The following is a 20,846-nucleotide window of genomic DNA, read 5'->3' on the forward strand; positions in this document are numbered from 1 at the left end:
TTCGGGTTCAGGTTCCGGAGGCCGCCGAGAAGCGCCCGGCTGTTTCAGAAGGTTACAGCCGAGCGCCGCCGCTTGGCGGAGCACCGTTTTTGCGATTGGCGGCGGCGTTTTCGGCCGATCTGGAGGCTGGAAAGGAGGTGGGGAATCCCAATAGGGGATTCCATGGGTGGAGCTTTGACGTCACGAAGACGTCCGGTCGGAAACAGCTGGGCACTTCTCGGCGGCCTTCAGAACCCGAACCCGAACTTTCCGGGTTCAGCATTCAGGAGAACGCCGAGAAGCCCCCCGGGTGTTTCAGAAGGTGACAACCGGGCGGCGGCGCTTCTCGGCGGCCTCCGGAACCCGAACCCAAACTTTCCGGGTTCAGCGTTCAGTAGAATGCCAAGAAGCCCCCTGGCTGTTTTAAAAGGTGACAGCTGGGCGGCGGCGCACAGCGGAGCGCCATTTTGCGATCTGCGGTGGGCTCGTAAGCCGAAAAAAGTTTGTAAGAAGAGGCAAAAAATTTCCGAATCCTGGGTTCGTTTCACAAGGGGTTCGTATCACGAGGTACCACTGTATATCTGAGGGTTGCCCTGTGAACCCTGGGGATGGTGAAAAATGGCCCAGTGGGCCAACCGGAAGGTCGGAAAAGAAATTAAGGTTGGGCTGTTGGGTCGTGTTTCGCTGTCCCCAGGGTCATGCATGGGGGGGCAGTATGGGGGGTTGTGTGCATGCGTTGCGGGGCAGCACAATGGTTGTGTGCATGCGTGGCGAAGGAAGAGCATTGCAATATGGGTGTGGGCACACGCGAGCGCCCTATCTCGTGCGCGCGCCCCCTTTTGGCAACTGAGCCCAAAAAGGTTTCACCATCACTGGCATAAGAGTTCCTGCCTGAACAAGGGGTTGGACTGGAAGATTTCCTGGGTCCCTTCAAACCCTGTTATTCTGTATTTTTAATTTTCATATCTTAAAACTCCTACTGTTTACCACGTGATTGGAAAAAAGCTGAGACATGTTATAATGAAGAGCTCAATTCTGGGACAGAAGAAAAATATTTAGATTATTATACAGTTAGTCTTCAACGACAATAATTGAACCCACAATTTCACGCGTAAGTTTTGATGGTCATAAACTGGATCACCATGTAACCATGCCTGATTCTACAATCCTTTTAGCAGTAGTCGTTCAGCAAAACCATTGTTTGTTATGGGGCATTTACCAGAAATGGGAAATAAATGTTGGTTTATGGAAATACCGTGGACATGTGACTATGGGATGCTACAAACAGCTGGTTGTCAGCCACCCAAAATACAGTGATGTAACTGTGTGTGTGGGGGGGGGTGTATCACTAAGTACATCACTAAGTGACAGGTCGTAAATCAAGGATTATATGTATGGGAGTGTTGTGAATGCAATGTTTGGCTATATCAATATTATTGCCCAGTTTGGGCTTTAAAAAGAGCCATTGTTTTTACAAGTCGCTGTCTGTTTTTTTTCCCAGTTTACAACTCTGCTGAACAACTTTTCCATCTCAACTTCAGGGGCCTCTCCTTTTCCTTTCAGTTGGACTCATGGACTGAAACTCCAAAGTATGAGGTCGGCTATTTTATTGAAAAGAAATTTAACAATGCAATAGGAAAATAATGCAGTCATTTCTTCCCTGCGTTCCCTTTCCTGGATTTGTAAAAATGTGTCATTTAGACCAGGGGTCTCCAACCTTGGCAACTTTAAGACTTGTGGACTTCAACTCCCAGAGTGGACTTCTGGGAGTTAAAGTCCGCAAGTTGTAAAGTTGCCAAATTTGGAGACGACTGGTTTAGACTTTACGGCAGGGTGAATCCAGAGAAAACTAAAAGAAAATACCCATCTTGGAGGCCTGAATTGGAGACCGCACATCTTTTCATACTAATTCAGGATACGTGTAAAAAGAGCGGGGTTGGTGGGCATCATTTTGAACTCCACACACACATGCGCTTACGCACGCATGGATGGACACACTGTTCCAACAAATGCCATTGATCAGGAGGATTGAATCCTCCCCCCCCCCAATGATGTAGCCATCATGCCATAGTATGGTTATCCATGTTTGGTTGAATAAACCACCATTGCCCAGGTTAACACTATGTGGTGGCCTTTTGGCTGCTGGTCCCTTCAGCGGCCAAAAGGCATGAGAGTAAGGGTCAATATCAAGGCAACCTGAGAGCTGTGATGGGGAAGAGAGGGTGGAGCTGTCAGAGATAGAGACAGAGATGGAGCCTGGGCTGTCCATCAACCCTCATTCATAAGAAAACAAGCAAACTCTGAGAGCACCAAAGACCCCTCATTTCAACCTTGAACTACAAATATTGTCCTTTATTGGAATAGTGACATGACCATGAAATCCTGCGACCATTATGAGATGGTTGTCAAACAACCAAATTGGGATCATGTCTCAGAGATGCTGCGACAGCCAGAACTTCAAGGATCTGATATAGGTTCCAATTCGTTGTGGCCTGTTGCCTGCCAGCCCCTCCAGCAACCAAAATCAAAGGAGGAGGAGGAGGTATGGGGAGTCTGGGTCAGCATCAAGGCAACCTGAGAGCTCCAGGGAGGGAAGAGGGGATGGAGCTGGCAGAGAGAGAGAGACGGGCGGAGCCTGGGCCGTCCGTCAGCCCTCAGATGGAGTGTCAGCAGGCCCCAGGTCTGGAGGTGGCTGATGAAGAAGAGGAGGAACAGCTGGGTCCAGTGCCTGATGTGCAGAAGGCAGAGGAGAGGAGAGCAGTGGAAATCTATGGGCTGGTCCTCGGGATGGAAGAGCCACTGTTGCTAACGAAACCCCACTCTAGTTCTGGAGATAAACGGCAGGAGGCAGAGATGAATGGATGTGTCAGAGAACTATTCGTGTCCCCTGCCAGACAGACATGTTATCCAGCAGTGAGAGAAACCTTTTGCTCGGGCTGCTGGTGCTTCTAATAAAGGAGCCATTGATTTAATTTCAAAGCGTTTGTCGTGTTTGAGGAGGTGGGTCAGGACAGTTATCCACTAAACCAGGGGTAGGCAAAGTTGGCTCTTCTATGACATGTGGACTTCAACTCCCAGAATTCCTGAGCCTATCATGGTAGCTCAGGAATTCTGGGAGTTGAAGTCCACATGTCATAGAACAGCCAACTTTGCCTACCACTGCACTAAACCATAAATCTTGAATCTAGAGACCCAGTGGCTACATTCTCCTGCCAGAACACATACAAATCCACTTACGAATCTCCGAGATGTGTGAAGCAGATCCTGGGTTTTGCAAGAGAGGGATTAAATTTTCCGCTAAGCGCTTTATAAGAGACGAAGGGATTGTAAAGAAAGAGTTGTCCAGTTATTCGCAATAACTTTTCATTTTGATTTCCACAGCCAAACTTTGCCCATGGCTTAGCCTCTCTGCAAATCCCACATGGCGCAACTGTGAAACGCATGTACATCTACAGCGGGAACAGTCTACAGGATACGAAGTACGTCGCTCGGATGTTGTGGAGTCACAGGGACCCAGGAGGTCTTCTAGTCCAGCCCCCTATACTCAATAATGAATCTGATTGCTAATTAATTGATTAACAATCAACTAGATTAATAATTTATTAATCTGGGGATATAAACTGTAAATATTTTAGGTAGGCTCTCTTTTTTGGGGCAATTTTAATTTTATTTTTTCCTTTCAACATATATTCAAACAATGCAGTATACTTCCATAAATAAAACACAGTATTTTGTTAGTAACTGACATCAATCATCAAAAAAGTTGCAGTTTTTCTGGTTTTGTCAGCCAGTACATACATTTTCTTTTGATTAAATTCCCTCCTTAATGTTCCTTCAAAAAATATGACAACCATCATAATTCTAACTTATAAAACAATATTGCAATAGTACTTCCTTCCTTTTTTAATACATTTTTCTAGAAACTAAGAAAACCTTGTATAACCAAATGTTAGCAAAAAGAAATTATAAAAAACAAAGCATAATAACACAAAAATTTCAGACTTCTTCCCCCTCTAAATAGTACATTTCTCATTTTTTTCAGATTACAGTATTTCAACCCATTAACCAATTAATGCTTATCTACATTTCTTACTTAATGCTTAATCTTAAATATCAATCAATTTCAGTCATTTTAAGAAAAGAAGAAAAAAGTTTCTAAATATTAGAAATATAGTTTTTATTTATACAAAAAATAATTTTATAAAATTAAATTTTTACTATTTTATAAAATGTAATTTTATAAAGTTATAAAAATACAGTTTCACTCTGTCTTTAATGATCTAAATCAGTATTTTATTATAATCAATACTAATAATACAAATAATCATTTCCTAAATTAATATATCTAATTAAAAAAAATAATGGGACCATGCCCGCACCCCGTCGCTGCCCCCCACCCATATGCGCACACACCGCACTGCCCTCTGCGCATGCGCACAGGTCTTTCTAAAGCCTGGTAGGTGAAAAAAATGCCCAAATGGACAAACTTGAAGTTTGGAAAAACGCACTTCCGCTTTGCCATTGTGCTGTTTTTTGCACTCTGGAGCCTTCAGGAAACTTCCCTGAACCTTCCAAAGTGCGAAAAACAGCACGACAGCAAATTGGAAATGCATGTTTCCAAACTTCCAGTTTGTCCGTTGGGTGATTTTTTTTTTTTGCCTCTGGGGCTTCAGGGAAGGCCGAAAACCATCTGGATGTGCATGCTGGTGCTGAAACATGGCAAAATCTCACGTGCCCTCTGATATGGTGCCATAGGTTCGCCATCATGGCCCTACACCGTTTCAGATAAATATCCGTCCAATCTCCTCTTGAAAGTCTCCGGTTTTGGAGCTCTCACAACCTCTGCATTGGACTACAGTTCCCATCATCCTCCAGTCGGATTAACCCTTCCATTATGGTGTCTGTTTTGAGTTAGGGAATTTGGGGTATGGAAACCTTCAGGATTCCTGTTTTAAATAATTTGCCCTGTTTTATGCTTTCAGGGCTCCTACGATGCCACTCAGCTGTTTCCTCGGAAATGTGTATGCAGAATACGTTGATGTTCTCCGAGATGCAGCTGGACCCTCAGGTTTACGACTGCGATTACTCACTGCAGGTATAATACCGTATGTCCAGTTCTCATCACGACGATATTAAAAAAAAGAAAGAGCGCAGAGAAGAGCAACAAAGATGAATCTGGGGCCTAGAGGCAGAAACGTATGATGAACCTTCGAGGGATCTAGGTGCATCTAATCTAATGAGGAGAAGAACTGGGGTGACTTGATAGCCATCTTCCATTGTCCCCGGGGCTGTCACAGAGAAGGAAAATAGAATAGAATAGAATGTGGATTGGAATTTATTAGATTTATTTATTTATTAGATTTGTATGCCGCCCCTCTCCATAGACTCGGAATGGAATAGAATAGAACAGAATAGAATAGAATTCTTTGGATGCACAAGGAATTTGTCTTTGGGTTTTTAAAAAGAACATAAGAAGAGCCCTGCTGAATCAGGCCAAAGCCCATCAAGTCCAGCATTCTGTGTCACCCAGTGGCCCACCAAATTGTCCATGGGGATCTTGAGCAGAAAGAGAAGGCAAGACCCTCCATTTCCCTTGAACCCCCAATGTGTGGTACTCAAGGGAATCCTGCCTGCCTCAATCAACATAGAGGCGGCACATGGACATCCGTTTCAATAACCACCGATACACTTGGCATCCATGAATCTGTCTAATCCTGCCTTGAAGCTATCAAGGCTGGCAGCTGTCACGACCTCTTCTGGAAGTGAATTCCATAAACCAAGGACCCCCTGGGTGAAGAAATATTTCCCTTTATTTGTCCTTGCTTTCTTACCTATGAGCTTTAGGGAGTGCCCCCTTGTCCTAGTATTGTGTGATAGAGGAAAGGCTTTTTCTTTCTCTCTGACTAATCTTCCATTATCCAGGGGGCTGTCAGAAGGAAAATAGAATAGAATAGAATGTGGATTAGAATGGAATAGAATAGAACATAAGAGAATAGAAATAAGAATAGAATGGAATAGAATATAATTCTTTATTGACCAATTGTGTTTGGACACACAAGGAATTTGTCTTTGGGTTTTTTTAAAAATGTTTTCCCCCCCCCTCTCTGACTACTCACATCTACATAATTTTATTTCCTGAGACTGTTGGGGTCAGTGCAGGTGGTTTCAGAATTATTATGCAGTGTTCCTATCTTCCTGTCTCCTTTCTTTCTTCCTTTGAGAAAATATTATTTTACTGAAAGAGTAGTAGATCCTTGGAACAAACCTCCAGCAGACGTGGTAGATAAATCCACAGTAACTGAATTTAAACATGCCTGGGATAAACATATATCCATCCCAAGATAAAATACAGAAAATAGTATAAGGGCAGACTAGATGGACCATGAGGTCTTTTTCTGCCGTCAGACTTCTATGTTTCTTTGTAGGTTGCGGTCCTGGTGTGTTAGCCGATGCCAAAATACGGGTATCTGAGCGTTGTGTGTATTTCGGTGATTCGTGCCAAGATGTTCTCAGCACTTTGGGGTCCCCTCACAAGGTTTTCTACAAATCTGAAGATAAGGTTAGTGTCAGATCCATGAGTCTTCCATTCTTCAGGGGAAAGCATGGATCACGGTTACATTCTTTATGGCTTTCTTCCATGCCCCCTATGTCCTGCATGCTATTGATTTATAACCGTTTTGCTTGACGCCTAAGCGCCTTGGTGTGTGTGCGCCTTTTGGGGAATGTAAGGAGAGGGAGGGCCATATCGGTTGCATTGGACTGTTGGGAGGGGTTCCTAATTCCTTTAATATAACTGAATGGTCATTAACTGAACTCTTGTTAAGTTGAGGACTAACAGTGTTCTGATTAGTTTTCATTCATTTTTCCTGCCTGTGTTTTTCAGTGAAATATTTTTAACATCATTTTAATCTATTGAGCGTTGTGGGATTTTTAATTGCATGCAGAAAATGGCATATGGATGGTGGTTGTTTTCCACTCAATATGGGGATGTAATCCTTGACTTACAATCACAATTGAGCACAATATTTCTGTTGCTAAACAGGACAGTTGTTAAGGGAGTTTTGCCACTGCTGTTAAGTAAATCACCGCAGCTGTTAACATGGCTGGCTGAGGAATTCTGGGAGTTGAAAGCCACAAGTCCTAAAGTTGCCACGGTTGTTGATCCCTCCTGTACAGAGTGGAATTAATTCCTGATTTCTCTCGTAGATGTCATTTAATCCATTCAAAGCTTAGGGCTCCCTTTTCTCCAATAAATACCAGCCACCGTTAAGTGTGAAGATGAAGCTGTTTCTTATTTTTTGCAAACAGATGAAAATCCACTCACCTTCGCCTCACAAGCAAGTCCCTTCGAAGTGCAACGATTTTTTCTTCAACTACTTCACACTTGGAGTGGTGAGTTAAAGATGGGGTTTGTTGCTAGTTGTGAAGTCGTGTCCAACCTGTCGCGATCCTATGGATGACATTTCTCCAGGCCTTCCTGTCCTCTAACATCCTCTGGAGTCCATTTAAGCTCACGCCAACTGCCTCAGTGACTCCATCCAGCCACCTTGGTCTTTGTTGTCTCTTTCTTCTTTTGCCCTCAGTCGTTCCCAGGATTAGGCTCTTAATTTATTTATTTATTTGTCAAACATGTACAGTACAAGATAACAGGTACAGTGATACCTCGTCTTACGAACCCCTCGTCATACGAACTGTTCGAGATACGAACCCGGGATTTAAGATTTTTTTTCCTCTTCTTTCGAACTATTTTCACCTTACGAACCCACCGCCGCCACTGGGATGCCCCACCTCCGGACTTCCATTGCCAGCGAAGCACCCGTTTTTGCGCTGCTGGAATTCCCTTGAGGCTCCCCTCCATGGGAAACCCCACCTCCGGACTTCCATGTTTTTGCAATGCTGCAGGAGTATCCCAGCAGGTGAATCCCAGCAGTGCAAAAACGGGTGCTGGGATACTCCTGCAGCATTGCAAAAACACGGAAGTCCGGAGGTGGGGTTTCCCATGGAGGGGAGCCTCAAGGGAATTCCAGCAGCGCAAAAACGGGTGCATCGCTGGCAACGGAAGTCCGGAGGTAGGGTTTCCCAGAGAGGGGAGCCTCAGCGAAATTGCAGCATCACAAAAACACGGAAGTCCGGAGGTGGGGTTTCCCATGGAGGGGAGCCACAGGGGAATTCCAGCAGCACAAAAACAGTCGCTTCGGCTGGCAAAAGGGGTGAGTTTTGGGTTTGCACGCATTAAGTGCTTTTCCATTGATTCCCATGGGAAACATTGTTTCGTCGTATGAACTTTTCACCTTACGAACCTCGTCCCAGAACCAATTAAGTTCATAAGACAAGGTATCACTGTATATGCATAAACATAAACACATACAAAGTAAGTCCAGATAAATGAGGACAGTAAGACAGGAGCAGTAGGCCCCATGATGCTCTTATGCACACCCCTTACAAACCTCTTAGGAACTGGGGTAAGGTCGATTGTTGACAGTCTGAGGATAAGGTTTTGGGCACTTGGGGATAAAACCACAGTCAGATAGTGATGGATCACTCTGTTACTGAATCATATTATCTTCAATAGAGTGGTTTACATTAAATTTATATCTATTGTGTGCTCATGTATTGTTGCAGTTGAAGCTGAAGTAGTCATTGACAGGTAGGACGTTGTTGCAGATACTGTTATGAATTACACTTAGGTCATACCGAAGGTGGCGTAGTTCTAAATTGTCTAAGCCCAAAATTTCAAGCCTGGTATAAGGTATTTTGTTGCAAGCAGAAGAGTGGAGGACTCTTCTCGTGAAATATTTCTGGACTCTCTCAATTGTATTAATGTCTGATATGAAGTGCGGATTCCAGACAGGTGAGCTGTATTCGAGAAGTGGTCTGGCGAACTCTTCCTTCTCACTAGGTGTCCAAAGTATTTGAGTTTCATCTTCAGGATCTGGTCTTCCAAAGAGCAATCAGGGCTGATCTCCTCTAGGACTGACCGGTTGGATCACCTTGGAGTCCAAGGGACTCGAAGGAGTCTTCTCCAGCACCACAGTTTAAAGGCCTCCATTCTTTGGCACTCAGCCTTTCTTATGGTCCAACTTTCACAGCCACACATTGCAACTAGGAAAATCATTATATACACACTTTTGTTGGCAGGGTAATGTCTCGTTTTTAGTATGCTGTCTAGATTTGTCATAGCTTTATAGTTTACACATCATTGTTACACGCCACTAAACCGTGTTTGTTTAACCATAAATACAAGTGGCCAGGGTCACCCTGTATGCTGAACCACGTCACCTGAGTTCTAGCATTACCTGAGCTTGTCTGGTCAAAAATCCCAGGGCCAAAAGGCAGCTCCTGGACCTGCAACGCCACTAGATGGTGCTTGAGGGCCTCCATAAACTCAATAAATGAAAGAGAGTAAAAAGCTTGTAAGATCTTCATACCTTTCGCTTTTAAAAGAAAGGCATAGAGGTGCCACACATGACATTATGTGAAATTGAAATCCACCTTTTAAAAAAAAATAGCAGATATTTTTGCTGCTCATTTTTGAATTAATTAATTTCCCCCCCAAGTTGCTTACAGAACAGAATAGAATAGAATTCTTTATTGGCCAAGCGTGATTGGACAAACAAGGAATTTGTCTTTGGTACATATGCTCTCAGTGTACATAAAAGATACATTTGTCAAGAATCATCAGATAAAAAACACTTAATGATTGTCATAGGGTACAAATAAGCAATCAGGAAACAATCAATATTAATATAAATTGTAAGGATACAAGCAACCAATTACAGTCATGCCGTCATAAGTGGGAGGAGGTGGGTGATAGGAGCGATGAGAAGAGTAATAGTAATAGTGACGTAGCCTTAGTGAATAGTTTGACAGTTGTGAGGGAATTATTTATTTAGCAGATTGATACACAGTGCAGCTTATATTTAAGTGGTTGTTTAATAGGACAACTGGATCCCTTCTATAGTTAATACTGTTGAGCTGGGTACATGTTGGCTGACATATAGGGTGTTACAATAACTTGAACAGGTCAATTGATTGATTACGATAACTTGTTTCATCAAATGTAGTAACAATATGTATTTCTCTGTGTTCTGGTTTTCTCCCACAGGACATCCTTTTTGATGCAAATACGCATAGAGTAAAAAAATTCGTTTTGCACACCAATTATCCTGGTCATTATAACTTTAACATGTGAGTAAAAAAGCTCTAACCTACCCCGTTTCCCATTTCAGTTTGAAAAGTTATGAGCTAGTAGTAGAAAGATAGGGAAGGAGCGTTTTCCTGAATTTCCACCAGCGGAAACACACAATGCCTAATTTATCATTGCTAAATCTTCATCAAACATTCAAGGAAGGATTCTAAATTTTTCAAAAGAAGTTCAGACAGTCAAAAGCGGTTTATTATTATTATTATTATTATTATTATTATTATTATTATTATTATATTATTATTATTAAGCAGCCCACCAAGTAACTTAATTCGATTTTTATAACAGCTGTAATGCAAATCCATTTTTCCCCCGAATAGATGTTTTTGCCAGAAATGTTGAAAATCATAGTCCCATAACTGTTGATGCTGATATAGTGAATATTCTTACAAGACCCCCGCAAGACTGCAGAATATAAAATCTCCATAATATTTTATCTCTGAGTCCTTTTGAATTTGACATATATTTCAAGTGCAAAAAGCAATCATGGCTTTGCCCAGACACTCGCATATTTCTCCAACACTCCATGGTCTGCACTGGTTGCCAATTGGTTTCCGGACCCAATTCAAAGTGTGACCTATAAAGCCCTACATGGCATCGGGCCAGAATATCTCCGAAACCGCCTTCTGCTGTATGAATCCCAGCGACTGGTCAGCTCCCACAGAGTCGGCCTCCTCCAGGTTCCGTCAACCAGACAATTTCATTTGGCGGGGGCCAGGGGGAGAGCCTTCTCTATGGGGGCCCCAGTCCTCTAGAATCAGCCCCCACCCTCCTTGCCTTCTCTAAGAGTCTGAAGACTCACTTATGCCGCCAGGCCTGGGACCATTAGATCTTTGCCCCCTGCCCAATGAATGTGTTGAGAGAATATGGAGTGAATAGAACGATTGTTTTTTATGATTTGGGGTTTTTTAAAAAGATTTTTAATTAGTTAATTGGATTAAGATATTGTGTATTGTATATTTTATATGTTGTGAGCCACCCCGAGTCCACAGAGACGGGCGGCATAGAAATCCAATTAATAAATAATAAATAAATCAGTATCAGACCACACACACACATAAACACATATACAGGCTCTCAAGTCTGAAACAACCATTCTGAGTGCGAAATGGGCTGTTTTGATCATTTTGGAAGGCGCTTAGAAACCATGTTTTGAATTCAAAACAAGGTTCCATGAATTCAGAACAGTTCGACTTAAAACATAATTTATTTAGAGCAGGAGCATCCAACCTCGGCAAATTTAATACCTGTGGACTTCAACTCCCGTAATTCCCTAGCCAGCCCATGCTAGCTAAGGAATTTCTGGCAGTTAAAGTCCACAGGTCTTTAAAGTTGCCAAGGTTGGATACACAGGTGTAGCCCAATAGCTGGCTGGAGAATTCTGGGAGTTAAAGTCCACAGGTCTTTAAAGTTGCCAAGGTTGCACATCAGTATTAGGTTGCTACAGGTACATATGAAGACAGTGCACTGGTGGCAAAGGTTGCGCTGCACACCCAGCTTCTGTCCTCCTGCACACACATATGCATATCCCAGCGTGTTTTTGCTTCTACACATGCGCAAATCTCGCAAAGGGACACACCACAAGAGAGATTTTGGCTTTTTAAAATCTTCTGCACATGCACAGAAGCAAAATTTTGCCGAAACCTCTCTTGTGTGCGCATCCCATCACAAGATTTTACTTCCTGTGCAAGCGCAGAAGCAAAAACACGCTGGGACGTGCATACGTGAACACGCAGAACAGAAGCTGTGCACACAGCGTACCAGTAGTAGCAGTGATGGGAATCTGCCCCTGTTGGACATGCCTGATTTAGAGTCAAACATTGTTTTGAAATAAAATTCCCGCTTATGCTTGTACTTTCTCCACTCTTGCAGTTATCACCGTTGTGAATTCAAGATCCCACTCGTTATTAAACGAGGTAAGAAAGAAGAGTATTATATGGTTTATAAGTCTAAGTTCTTTTTTTAAAAATTAAATTTTATTGAGTTATATACATATTTTAAAAAACACATAAACAGAACGTGTTATCAGTTTGTGAGTACAATTGTAGGTTGTCTGTTAAAGGACGATACAACATATATTCCCGTCCCACCCCCTTCCCTGCGGCCTCTTTGCAGCTTATCTTGTTATAAATTCACGGATATTCGTATCAGTGAGATTATATACATATACATATATAAATTATACATATATACATATCTATACTTATATAGAGACAACAATAATAATAGCTCAGATAAAAAGAATTTGTCAACAAATAAATAAAGTGATATTTATCTATACAGTGTTCCCTCGATTTTCGCGGGTTCAAACTTCGCGGATATCCTACACCACGGTTTTTCAAAAAATATTAATTAAAAAATACATCACGTTTTTTTCCCCCTATACCACGGTTTTTCCCGCCCGATGACGTCATATGTCATCGCCAAACTAATAATTTTTGCAAATAAATAACAAAAAAAATAATTATTGTTAATAAATAATTATGTTTATAAATATCAGGATCACTGTCTTATTCAATGGTGAGTACCAGTAATAATGGTGAGTAAATGGTTGTTAAGGGAATGGGAAATGGTAATTTAGGGGTTTAAAGTGTTAAGGGAAGGCTTGTAATACTGTCCATAGCCAAAAATGGTGTATTTACTTCCGCATCTCTATTTCGCGGAAATTCGACTTTCGCGGGTGGTCTCGGAATGTATCCCCCGCGAAAATCGAGGGAACACTGTATTTGAATTGTTGTGTTTTCTTTCCTATTTTATTTCAACCTTACGTACATCTGGGGGTTTTTTCCGGTTATTAACCCAATTGTAAAAGTTTTTCCATGTGTCTATATCTTGTGATTTTTTATCGTTTTTCAATTTTTGTGTTAGTGTATTGTATTCTATTTGCTATTCGATAGGAGGAATGTGCTGCTTACATGTAAACTTAATATTTTTTATTTTCCCCCTCCAAACTAGAAAGCACCGAGTCACAGACGGAAACCTGCACAACGTACAGCAAGGTAAATCACAAAGCGGAGATTCCTATAATAGCCCTAACCTTTAGAGGTGTTTTACCTGGTTTTTTTGTCCAGGTTAGTGTTGCGAGTGGTTCATATCCGGCTCAGCTGGTCATGGATTTCAAGAACCAGGAGAGGGATGTGTATTATTATTATTATTATTATTATTATTATTATTATTATTATTATTATTATTTATTAATTAATTAAATTTGTATGCCGCCCCTCTCCGTAGACTCGGGGCGGCTCACAGCAGTAGTAGAAAACAATATACAATACAAATCTAATATTTAAAACTAAAAACCCGTAATTTAAAAAACATGCACACAACATACCATACATAAACAATATAGGCCTGGAGAAGCTATCTCAGTTCCCCCATGCCTGACAGCAGAGATGGGTTTTATAAGAAGTTTGCGAAAGGCAAGGAAGGTGGGGGCAATCCTAATCTCCGGGGAGAGCTGGTTCCAGAGGGTTGGGGCCGCCACAGAGAAGGCTTTTCCCCTGGGTCCCGCCAGACGACATTGTTTAGTCGACGGGACCCGGAGAAGGCCACCTCTGTGGGACCTAACTGGTCGCTGGGATTCGTGCAGCAGAAGGCAGTCCCAGAGATATTCTGGACCAATACCATGAAGGGTTTTATAGGTCATAACCAACACTTTGAATTGTGACCGGAAACTGATCGGCAACCAATGCAGACTGTGGAGTGTTGGTGTTACATGGGCAGTTTTGGGAAAGCCCATAATTGCTCTTGCAGCTGCATTCTGCACGATCTGAAGTTTCCGAACACTCTTCAAAGGTAGCCCCATGTAGAGAGCATTACAGTAGTCGAACCTCGAGGGCATGAGTGACTGTGAGCAGTGACTCCCGGTCCAGATAGGGCCGCAACTGGTACACCAGGCGAACCTGGGTAAACGCCCCCCTCGCCACAGCTGAAAGATGGTTCTCTAATGTAAGCTGTGGATCGAGGAGGACGCCCAAGTTGCGGACCCTCTCTGAGGGGGTCAGTAATTCCCCCCCAGGGTGATGGACAGACAGATGGAATTATCCTTGGGAGGCAAAACCCACAGCCACTCCGTCTTATCAGAGTTGAGTTTGAGTGTTGACACCCATCCAGACCCCAACAGCCTCCAGGCACCGGCACATCACTTCCACTGCTTCGTTGACTGGACATGGGGTGGAGATGTACAACTGGGTATCATCAGCGTACTGATGATACCTCACCCCATGCCCTTGGATGATCTCACCCAGCGGTTTCATGTAGATATTAAATAGCAGAGGGGAGAGGATCGACCCCTGAGGCACCCCACAAGGGAGAAACCTAGAGGTCGACCTCTGACCCCCCCACTAACACCGACTGCGACCGACCGGAGAGGTAGGAGGAGAACCACTGAAGAACAGTGCCTCCCACTCCCAACCCCTCCAGCCGGCGCAGAAGGATACCATGGTCGATGGTATTGAAAGCCGCTGAGAGGTCAAGAAGCACCGGGATAGAGGAGTGCCCCCTATCCCCGGGCCTGCCAGAGATCATCCATCACCACGACAAAAGCGGTTTCCGTGCTGTAATCGTGTCTGAAGCCAGATTGAAATGGGTCTAGATAATCCGCTTCTTCCAAGGTCTGCAGGTGTTGGAGCACCACCACTTTCTCAACCACCTTCCCTACAAAGGGAAGGTTGGAGGCAAAACAATAGTTATTCAATGAGGCTGGATCCAGAAAAGGCTTCTTGAGGTGGGGCCTTACAACCTCTTCCTTCAAAGATTGTGGGAGGGGTCCCCCACTCAAAGAAGAGTTGACAATCACCTGAAGCCAGCCTCGTGTCTCCTCCCTACTGGCTGAAGCCAGCCAGGAGGGGCATGGGTCCAACACACAAGTGAAGGCGCTCATTGCTCCTATGGCCTTGTCCACTTCATTGGGGGTCACAGGATCAAACTCATCCCACACAACAGGACTAAAACTAACTCCAGTCACCTCGCTTGACATTGCCCAATTGGAGTCCGGGTCTACCCGAATCTGAGCGGTTTTGTCCATCAGGAACTGAACAAATTCCTGGGCTCTGCCCTGCAAGGGATTCTCCGCTCTCTCTACATCAAGAAGGGAGCAGGTCACCCTAAGTTAATAGGAGGGCTGCTGAAAAAGACCGTTTTCCATGGGGTCTCAGAAGAATCTAGAGCGGATGGATTCCTACCAGAACACAGCTTACTTTGAGATATTTCCAGATATTTCCAGGAATGTCCAAGGAAGAGCAGGCTCAGCCAGAAGCGAGGCCTCTGCAATAAACACAGCTCTAGGGCCCCCACTGAGAGATGTCAGCAGTTCTTCCACAATGGCACCTCTGAAATCTAGAAATGTGATGCGCGCAAAACCTTTTTGCTTTTGTTTTTAAATGAGGAGGTTCACAACGGCCTTCATTAGCTTCCTTTCATTTCTTTACCCTTGTAGTGGGATAATATTCAGGAGCTTCTTGGACGTCCTGTGGAAAAACCTGTAGTTCTTCACAGGTAAAAATAATAAAAAATAAAAAACGATTTTCCTTTGGGACGAAATAGCATGCCTTGCTAAGCGAGAGACGGAAAGTAAAATGCAGCTCCCCAAAAAATGATTTTGAGGAGCTGGAAGGGGAGAGATTCTAGCTTAGATTAGTGCTCTTGTAGAATTCTGCCGTTTTGTGCCATGCCAAACTCCGTGCCAGAAGAGAATACAGAATAGAACGAGGAAGGACTTTGAGGTCTTCTAGTCCAACCCCTGTTCGAGCAGGAGACCTTATACTCGGGATGGCAAACAGGTGGCAAGCCATTGCTCTAGCTTAGCTCCAGCACACAAGTATGCACTGGCCAGCTGATTTTCAGCTCGCACGGAGGTTCTGGGAGGGCGTTTTTGGCCTCCGGGAGGGCAGGGGAGGCAGTTTCCACTCTCCCCAGGGAAGCCTGTGGAGCCTGAGGAGGATAAAAAAAAAACCGGCCCTACTTGGCCCACTGGAAGTCAGGAAAGTGGGAAGAGGGCGTGCGCCCATGCGGGGCATTAAATTATGGGTATGGGCACGCATGTATGTGCAATAGCACGCATACGTACACTTTCAGCACCCGAGGGAAAAAAGGTTTGCCTTAAAGGCCTCCAGTGATGGAGCAACCACAACTTCTGGTGGCAAGCTGTTCCACTGGTTAATTGTTCTCACTTTTAGGTTGTTTCTTTCCTTGGTTAATTTCCATCCATCATTTCTTTTCCTGCCCTTGAAAAATAGGTCGACCCCCCCTCCTCTTTGTGGCAGCCCTTCAAAATTGGAACACTGCTATCATATCATCCCAGTTCTTCTTTTCTCTAGACTAACCATACCTAATTCCTGCAACTGTTCTTCAACTATTGTTGGTTGGCAGCTGTTATGGAGAGAAGCCCCAAATACTGGTAGTGTGTTGAACAAGACCATCCAGTTCTGGCCAAGAAGAAATGAATGTTTTGTGGAATGACTTTTTTTATTTTGGGGGTTTTAACTGTTCTTACATTGTTTTTACACCACCCAGAGTCCAAAAGGATTGGGCGGCTTATAAATTTAATAAATTAAATGAAATTAAATTCTGGTTATAATGGAACCTGCCCACCACTTTCATAACTAGCAATGGCCCTTAGACTTATATACTGCTTTACAGCCCTCTCTAAGCAGTTTACAACATTTCCTGGAAATCTGCAGAATTAGCCTGTAATGATGCATTCTAACCAGTTTAACTTCAAATGGCCACTAAAGGAATGGTTATAATTAGCTCTACTTTTGGAAATCCATCTTCATCATTATTTTTCTTGTTGAATAATGTGCTTCACAACAGAATTTATGACTTCCTGAATAATCTGTAGCATAGCAAAGAATGTGGAGTATTTGCATTTTGGGAAAGCTGATAAGATCGGCTCGAGACCTGCAAAATATACATTGCAAAATAGCACTGCATGTTGGAAAATTCAACATTCCTACACGGGCGGTTTTTAATTCTAGCTGAGATTTGCTTTCATATATCTGGCAAACACAACTTGCTTCTTTCATGTCTACAGGTCGTCCTCTCCAAACAACACAAATCCATTTGGGTCAACCTTTTGTTTCGGATTACAAAGGATGATCTTTGAGGTGAGGAAAGCAACCATCAGTTGGAGTTGGAGTTGGGTTGGGTTGAAATACTTAAAATCTTTAAAAACAGATAGAAAGAAGGAAGGAAGGAGGGAGGGAGGGAGGGAGGGACAGACGATAACTAGATAGATATAGTAGATAAATGATAAATACAAGTTTGATTAATGGATGGACGGATGGACAGACGATAACTAGATAAATATAGATAAATGATAAATACAAGATAGATGGATAGATGGAGGGAGAGAGGGATGGACGGATGGATGGACGGATGGACGGACAGACGGATTTGAGATACAAAAGGCCACAATGTATATTGGATATGTTTCCAAGTATGTTGGTTTGATTTGTTTGCTTATTCCATGGAGAGGCTTCCCAATTCCGCAACCATTGGAAGCATTTATTTGAGTATTTTTCAGAGTATAAGATACACCTAGATTTTAGAGGAGGAAAACAAGGAAAAAGTATTCTGAACCAAATGATGTAGTAATATCTTATTTAATAAAATACCAGTGTAGCAGAATACTTTTTACAACCCTGTACACTTTTTTCAAACTTCAAACCTGACAGCTTTAAGACTAGTGGACTTCAGCTCCCAGAATTCCTCCTCCAGTCATGCTAGATGGGGTAATTCGAAGGCAAAACCACCCCCGTTTTTGCAAAAACTGGGCCATTTTTGTCTTTTCCCCCCAAAAAATGGGGCAACCAAAGGGTCTGGGAAACCTGCAGAGAACTCCTGGGTGCTGGGGGATTGTAAAAACACCCCCGTTTTTGTGGAAAACTGGCTGTTTTTCATCCGTTTTTTCATAAAAATGAGGTCATTTTTGCCTTCCCCCAGTCCCCAGGAGGTCTCTGCAGGTTTCCCAGACCCGTTGTCCACTCCATTTTTGTGACATCCAAAGCCATTTTTAGCAAAAATGGGACATGGGGGCGGGGTTTCAGGAGGCCAGAAATGGCTGTATTCAGTGTATAAGAAGCACCAACATTTTCATCCTGTGCGTCTTATACAGTGTTCCCTCGATTTTCGTGGGTTCGAACTTCGCGAAAAGTCTATACCACGGTTTTTCAAAATTATTAATTATAAAATACTTTGCGTTTTTTTCCTCTATACCATGGTTTTTCCTGCCCAATGATGTCATATATCATCACCAAACTTTCGTCCACCTTTAATAAATATTTTTTTTAATAAACTTTAATAAAGAAACATGGTGAGTAATAATCTAAATAGTTGCTAAGGAAATGGGAAATTGCAATTTAGGGCTTTAAAGTGTTAAAGGATGGCTTGTGATACTATTCATAGCCAAAAATAGTGTTTTTATTTCCGCATCTCTATTTCACGGAATTCAAATTTCACGGGCGGTCTTGGAACGCATCCCCCGCGAAAATCGAGGGAACACTGTAGTCCGAAAAATACAGTAATTATGCTATTATTGTATTGAAATATTTTGCTTTCTTATCCCAGGGCTAAAGTTGTTTCTATAATGATTTGTTCTATGATGGTATGTGTGAATGGCCAGATTAGAAGGAGCTGAACCCTCAGAAGTAATGCGGGTGGGTGGGTGGCAGATATCTCAGGAATGACCCTCCCTAGTTTTCTAGTATGTAAAGGCAAAGAGGGAGGGGACTTACTCTCAGACTTGCAAGAGTGTGTTAATATAACCTTACGATAGAGTAGGATTACAGGTAGTCTTCGGTTAACAATGGTAATTGGTAATTTCCATTGCTAAGTGATGGCATTCACTGTGGCCATTGTTAAAAAAGGATTGTGGAGTCATTGAGAAAGTCTCAAGCCATGTGAACATTCATTTGCAGCCTTCCCTGCCATATTCTCACAAGCTTGGAAGCAGCCCCGAAGTCAGGGGATTTACTGCTGTTGGGTGGGAGGAGAGGGTTTGTGTGGGTGGGTGACCGAAGATGGACACTTTGAGTGTGGTGGGGCCAAAGGTAGCTCCTGCTAATAGATGAAGGTCTGGAACAATTTGCAACCTTGCTCTCTTCCCTTTTGAATTGCTTGTGAGAAGACGGCAGGGAAGGCTGCAAAAAGCAATAGCATTTAGACTTACATACCGCTCCATAGTGCTTTCTCAGCCCTCTCTAAGCAGTTTACAGAATCAGCCTCTTGCTCCCAACAATTTGAGTCCCCATTTACCCACCTCGGAAGGATGGAAGGCAGAGTCAACCTTGAGCCGGTGGTGAGATTTGAACTGCTGAACTACAACTGGCAGGTAGCTGAAGTAGCCTGCAATGCTGCACTCTAACCACTGTGCCACCCCAGGTCATAGCATTCATAAGAAAACAAGCTCCGAGAGCACCAAAGACCCCTCATTTCAACCTTGAACTACAAATATTGTCCTTTATTGGAATAGTTACATGACCATGAAACCCTACAACCATTTTGAGCTGGTTGTCAAACAACCAAACTGGGATCATGTTGCTCAGAGATGCTGCGACAGCCAGAACTTCAAGGATCTGATGTAAGTTCCAATTTGTTGTGGCTTGTCGCTGGCCAGCCCCTCCAGCAGCTGAATCAAAGGAGGAGGAGGTATGGGGAGTCTGGGTCAGCATCAAGGCAACCTGAGAGCTCCAGGGAGGGAAGAGGGGATGGAGCTGGCAGAGAGAGAGAGAGAGGGGCGGAGCCTGGGCCGTCCGTCAGCCCGCAGATGGAGCTTCAGCAGCCCCCAGGTCTGGAGGTGGCTGAGGAGGAAGAGGAGGAACAGCCGGGTCCAGTGCCTGCACGGATTTGCAGAAGGCAGAGGAGAGGAGAGCAGTGGAAATCTATGGGCTGGTCCTTGGGATGGGAGAGCCACCACTCCTAGCAAAGCCCCACCCTAGTTCTGGGGATAAAAGACAGGGTGGAGATAAATACAGATGGCAGTGAGAGACAGATAGAGTTGAAACCTGGACTGTCCGTCAGCCCTTGAGGGAGAGTCAACAGCCCCCAGGTCTGGAGGTGGCTGATGAAAAGAGGAGGAACAGCTGGGTCCAGTGCCTGATGGGCAGAAGGCAGAGGAGAGGAGAGCAGTGGAAATCTATGGGCCAGTCCTCGGGACGGAAGAGCCACTGCTGCTAATGAAAACCCACCCTAGTTCTGTGGATAAAAGGCAGGAGGTGGAGATGAATGGAAGTGGCAGAGAACTATTCATCTCCCTGCTGGGAAGACTTGTTATGGTTTTTTTGTTGCGACTGCCAGCACTCCTAATAAAACAATCGTTGATTTAACTTCAGAGGGGTTGTCGTGTTTGGGTAGCTGGGTCTATATACCCTCGTTCAGTCCCATTCAAAATTTCAAACAATCCCTGAACGGACAAACGTTAATTGAGGATTCTCTGTAGTTCACCCAGGAACGCTTCCTGCCTGGAACAACCTCACAGTCCCTTTCCGTGGGTCGGGCTGAGCCAGTCCTTCCTTGGGCCTCCTGGGGTGACCTTCAGGTAAAGGGTCACCCCAGAAGGCCCAAGGAGTGAGCTGGGGTGGCGCAGCAGGTAGAGTGCTATACTGCAGGCCACTAAAGCTGACTGCTAGATCTGCAGGTCAGCGGTTCAAATCTCATCACCGGC

At 43.7% G+C, this 20,846-nt stretch overlaps 1 protein-coding gene across 1 annotated transcript in view; it reads left to right on the forward strand.

The window, feature by feature from the left end:
- The window catches only part of LOC139171963 (phagosome assembly factor 1-like), an 80,956-nt gene that overhangs the window by 56,822 nt on the left and 3,288 nt on the right, over positions 1 to 20,846 (forward strand). Inside the window, 10 exon segments of the mRNA XM_070760513.1 lie at positions 1,481 to 1,575; positions 3,361 to 3,458; positions 4,962 to 5,074; positions 6,405 to 6,538; positions 7,288 to 7,371; positions 10,085 to 10,167; positions 12,056 to 12,099; positions 13,139 to 13,182; positions 15,621 to 15,679; positions 17,217 to 17,289. Of these exon segments, the coding sequence (XP_070616614.1) occupies positions 1,481 to 1,575; positions 3,361 to 3,458; positions 4,962 to 5,074; positions 6,405 to 6,538; positions 7,288 to 7,371; positions 10,085 to 10,167; positions 12,056 to 12,099; positions 13,139 to 13,182; positions 15,621 to 15,679; positions 17,217 to 17,289 (827 nt within the window).

The sequence above is a fragment of the Erythrolamprus reginae genome, chromosome 9 (genome assembly GCF_031021105.1).
Source record: "Erythrolamprus reginae isolate rEryReg1 chromosome 9, rEryReg1.hap1, whole genome shotgun sequence".
NCBI lineage: Eukaryota > Metazoa > Chordata > Lepidosauria > Squamata > Dipsadidae > Erythrolamprus > Erythrolamprus reginae.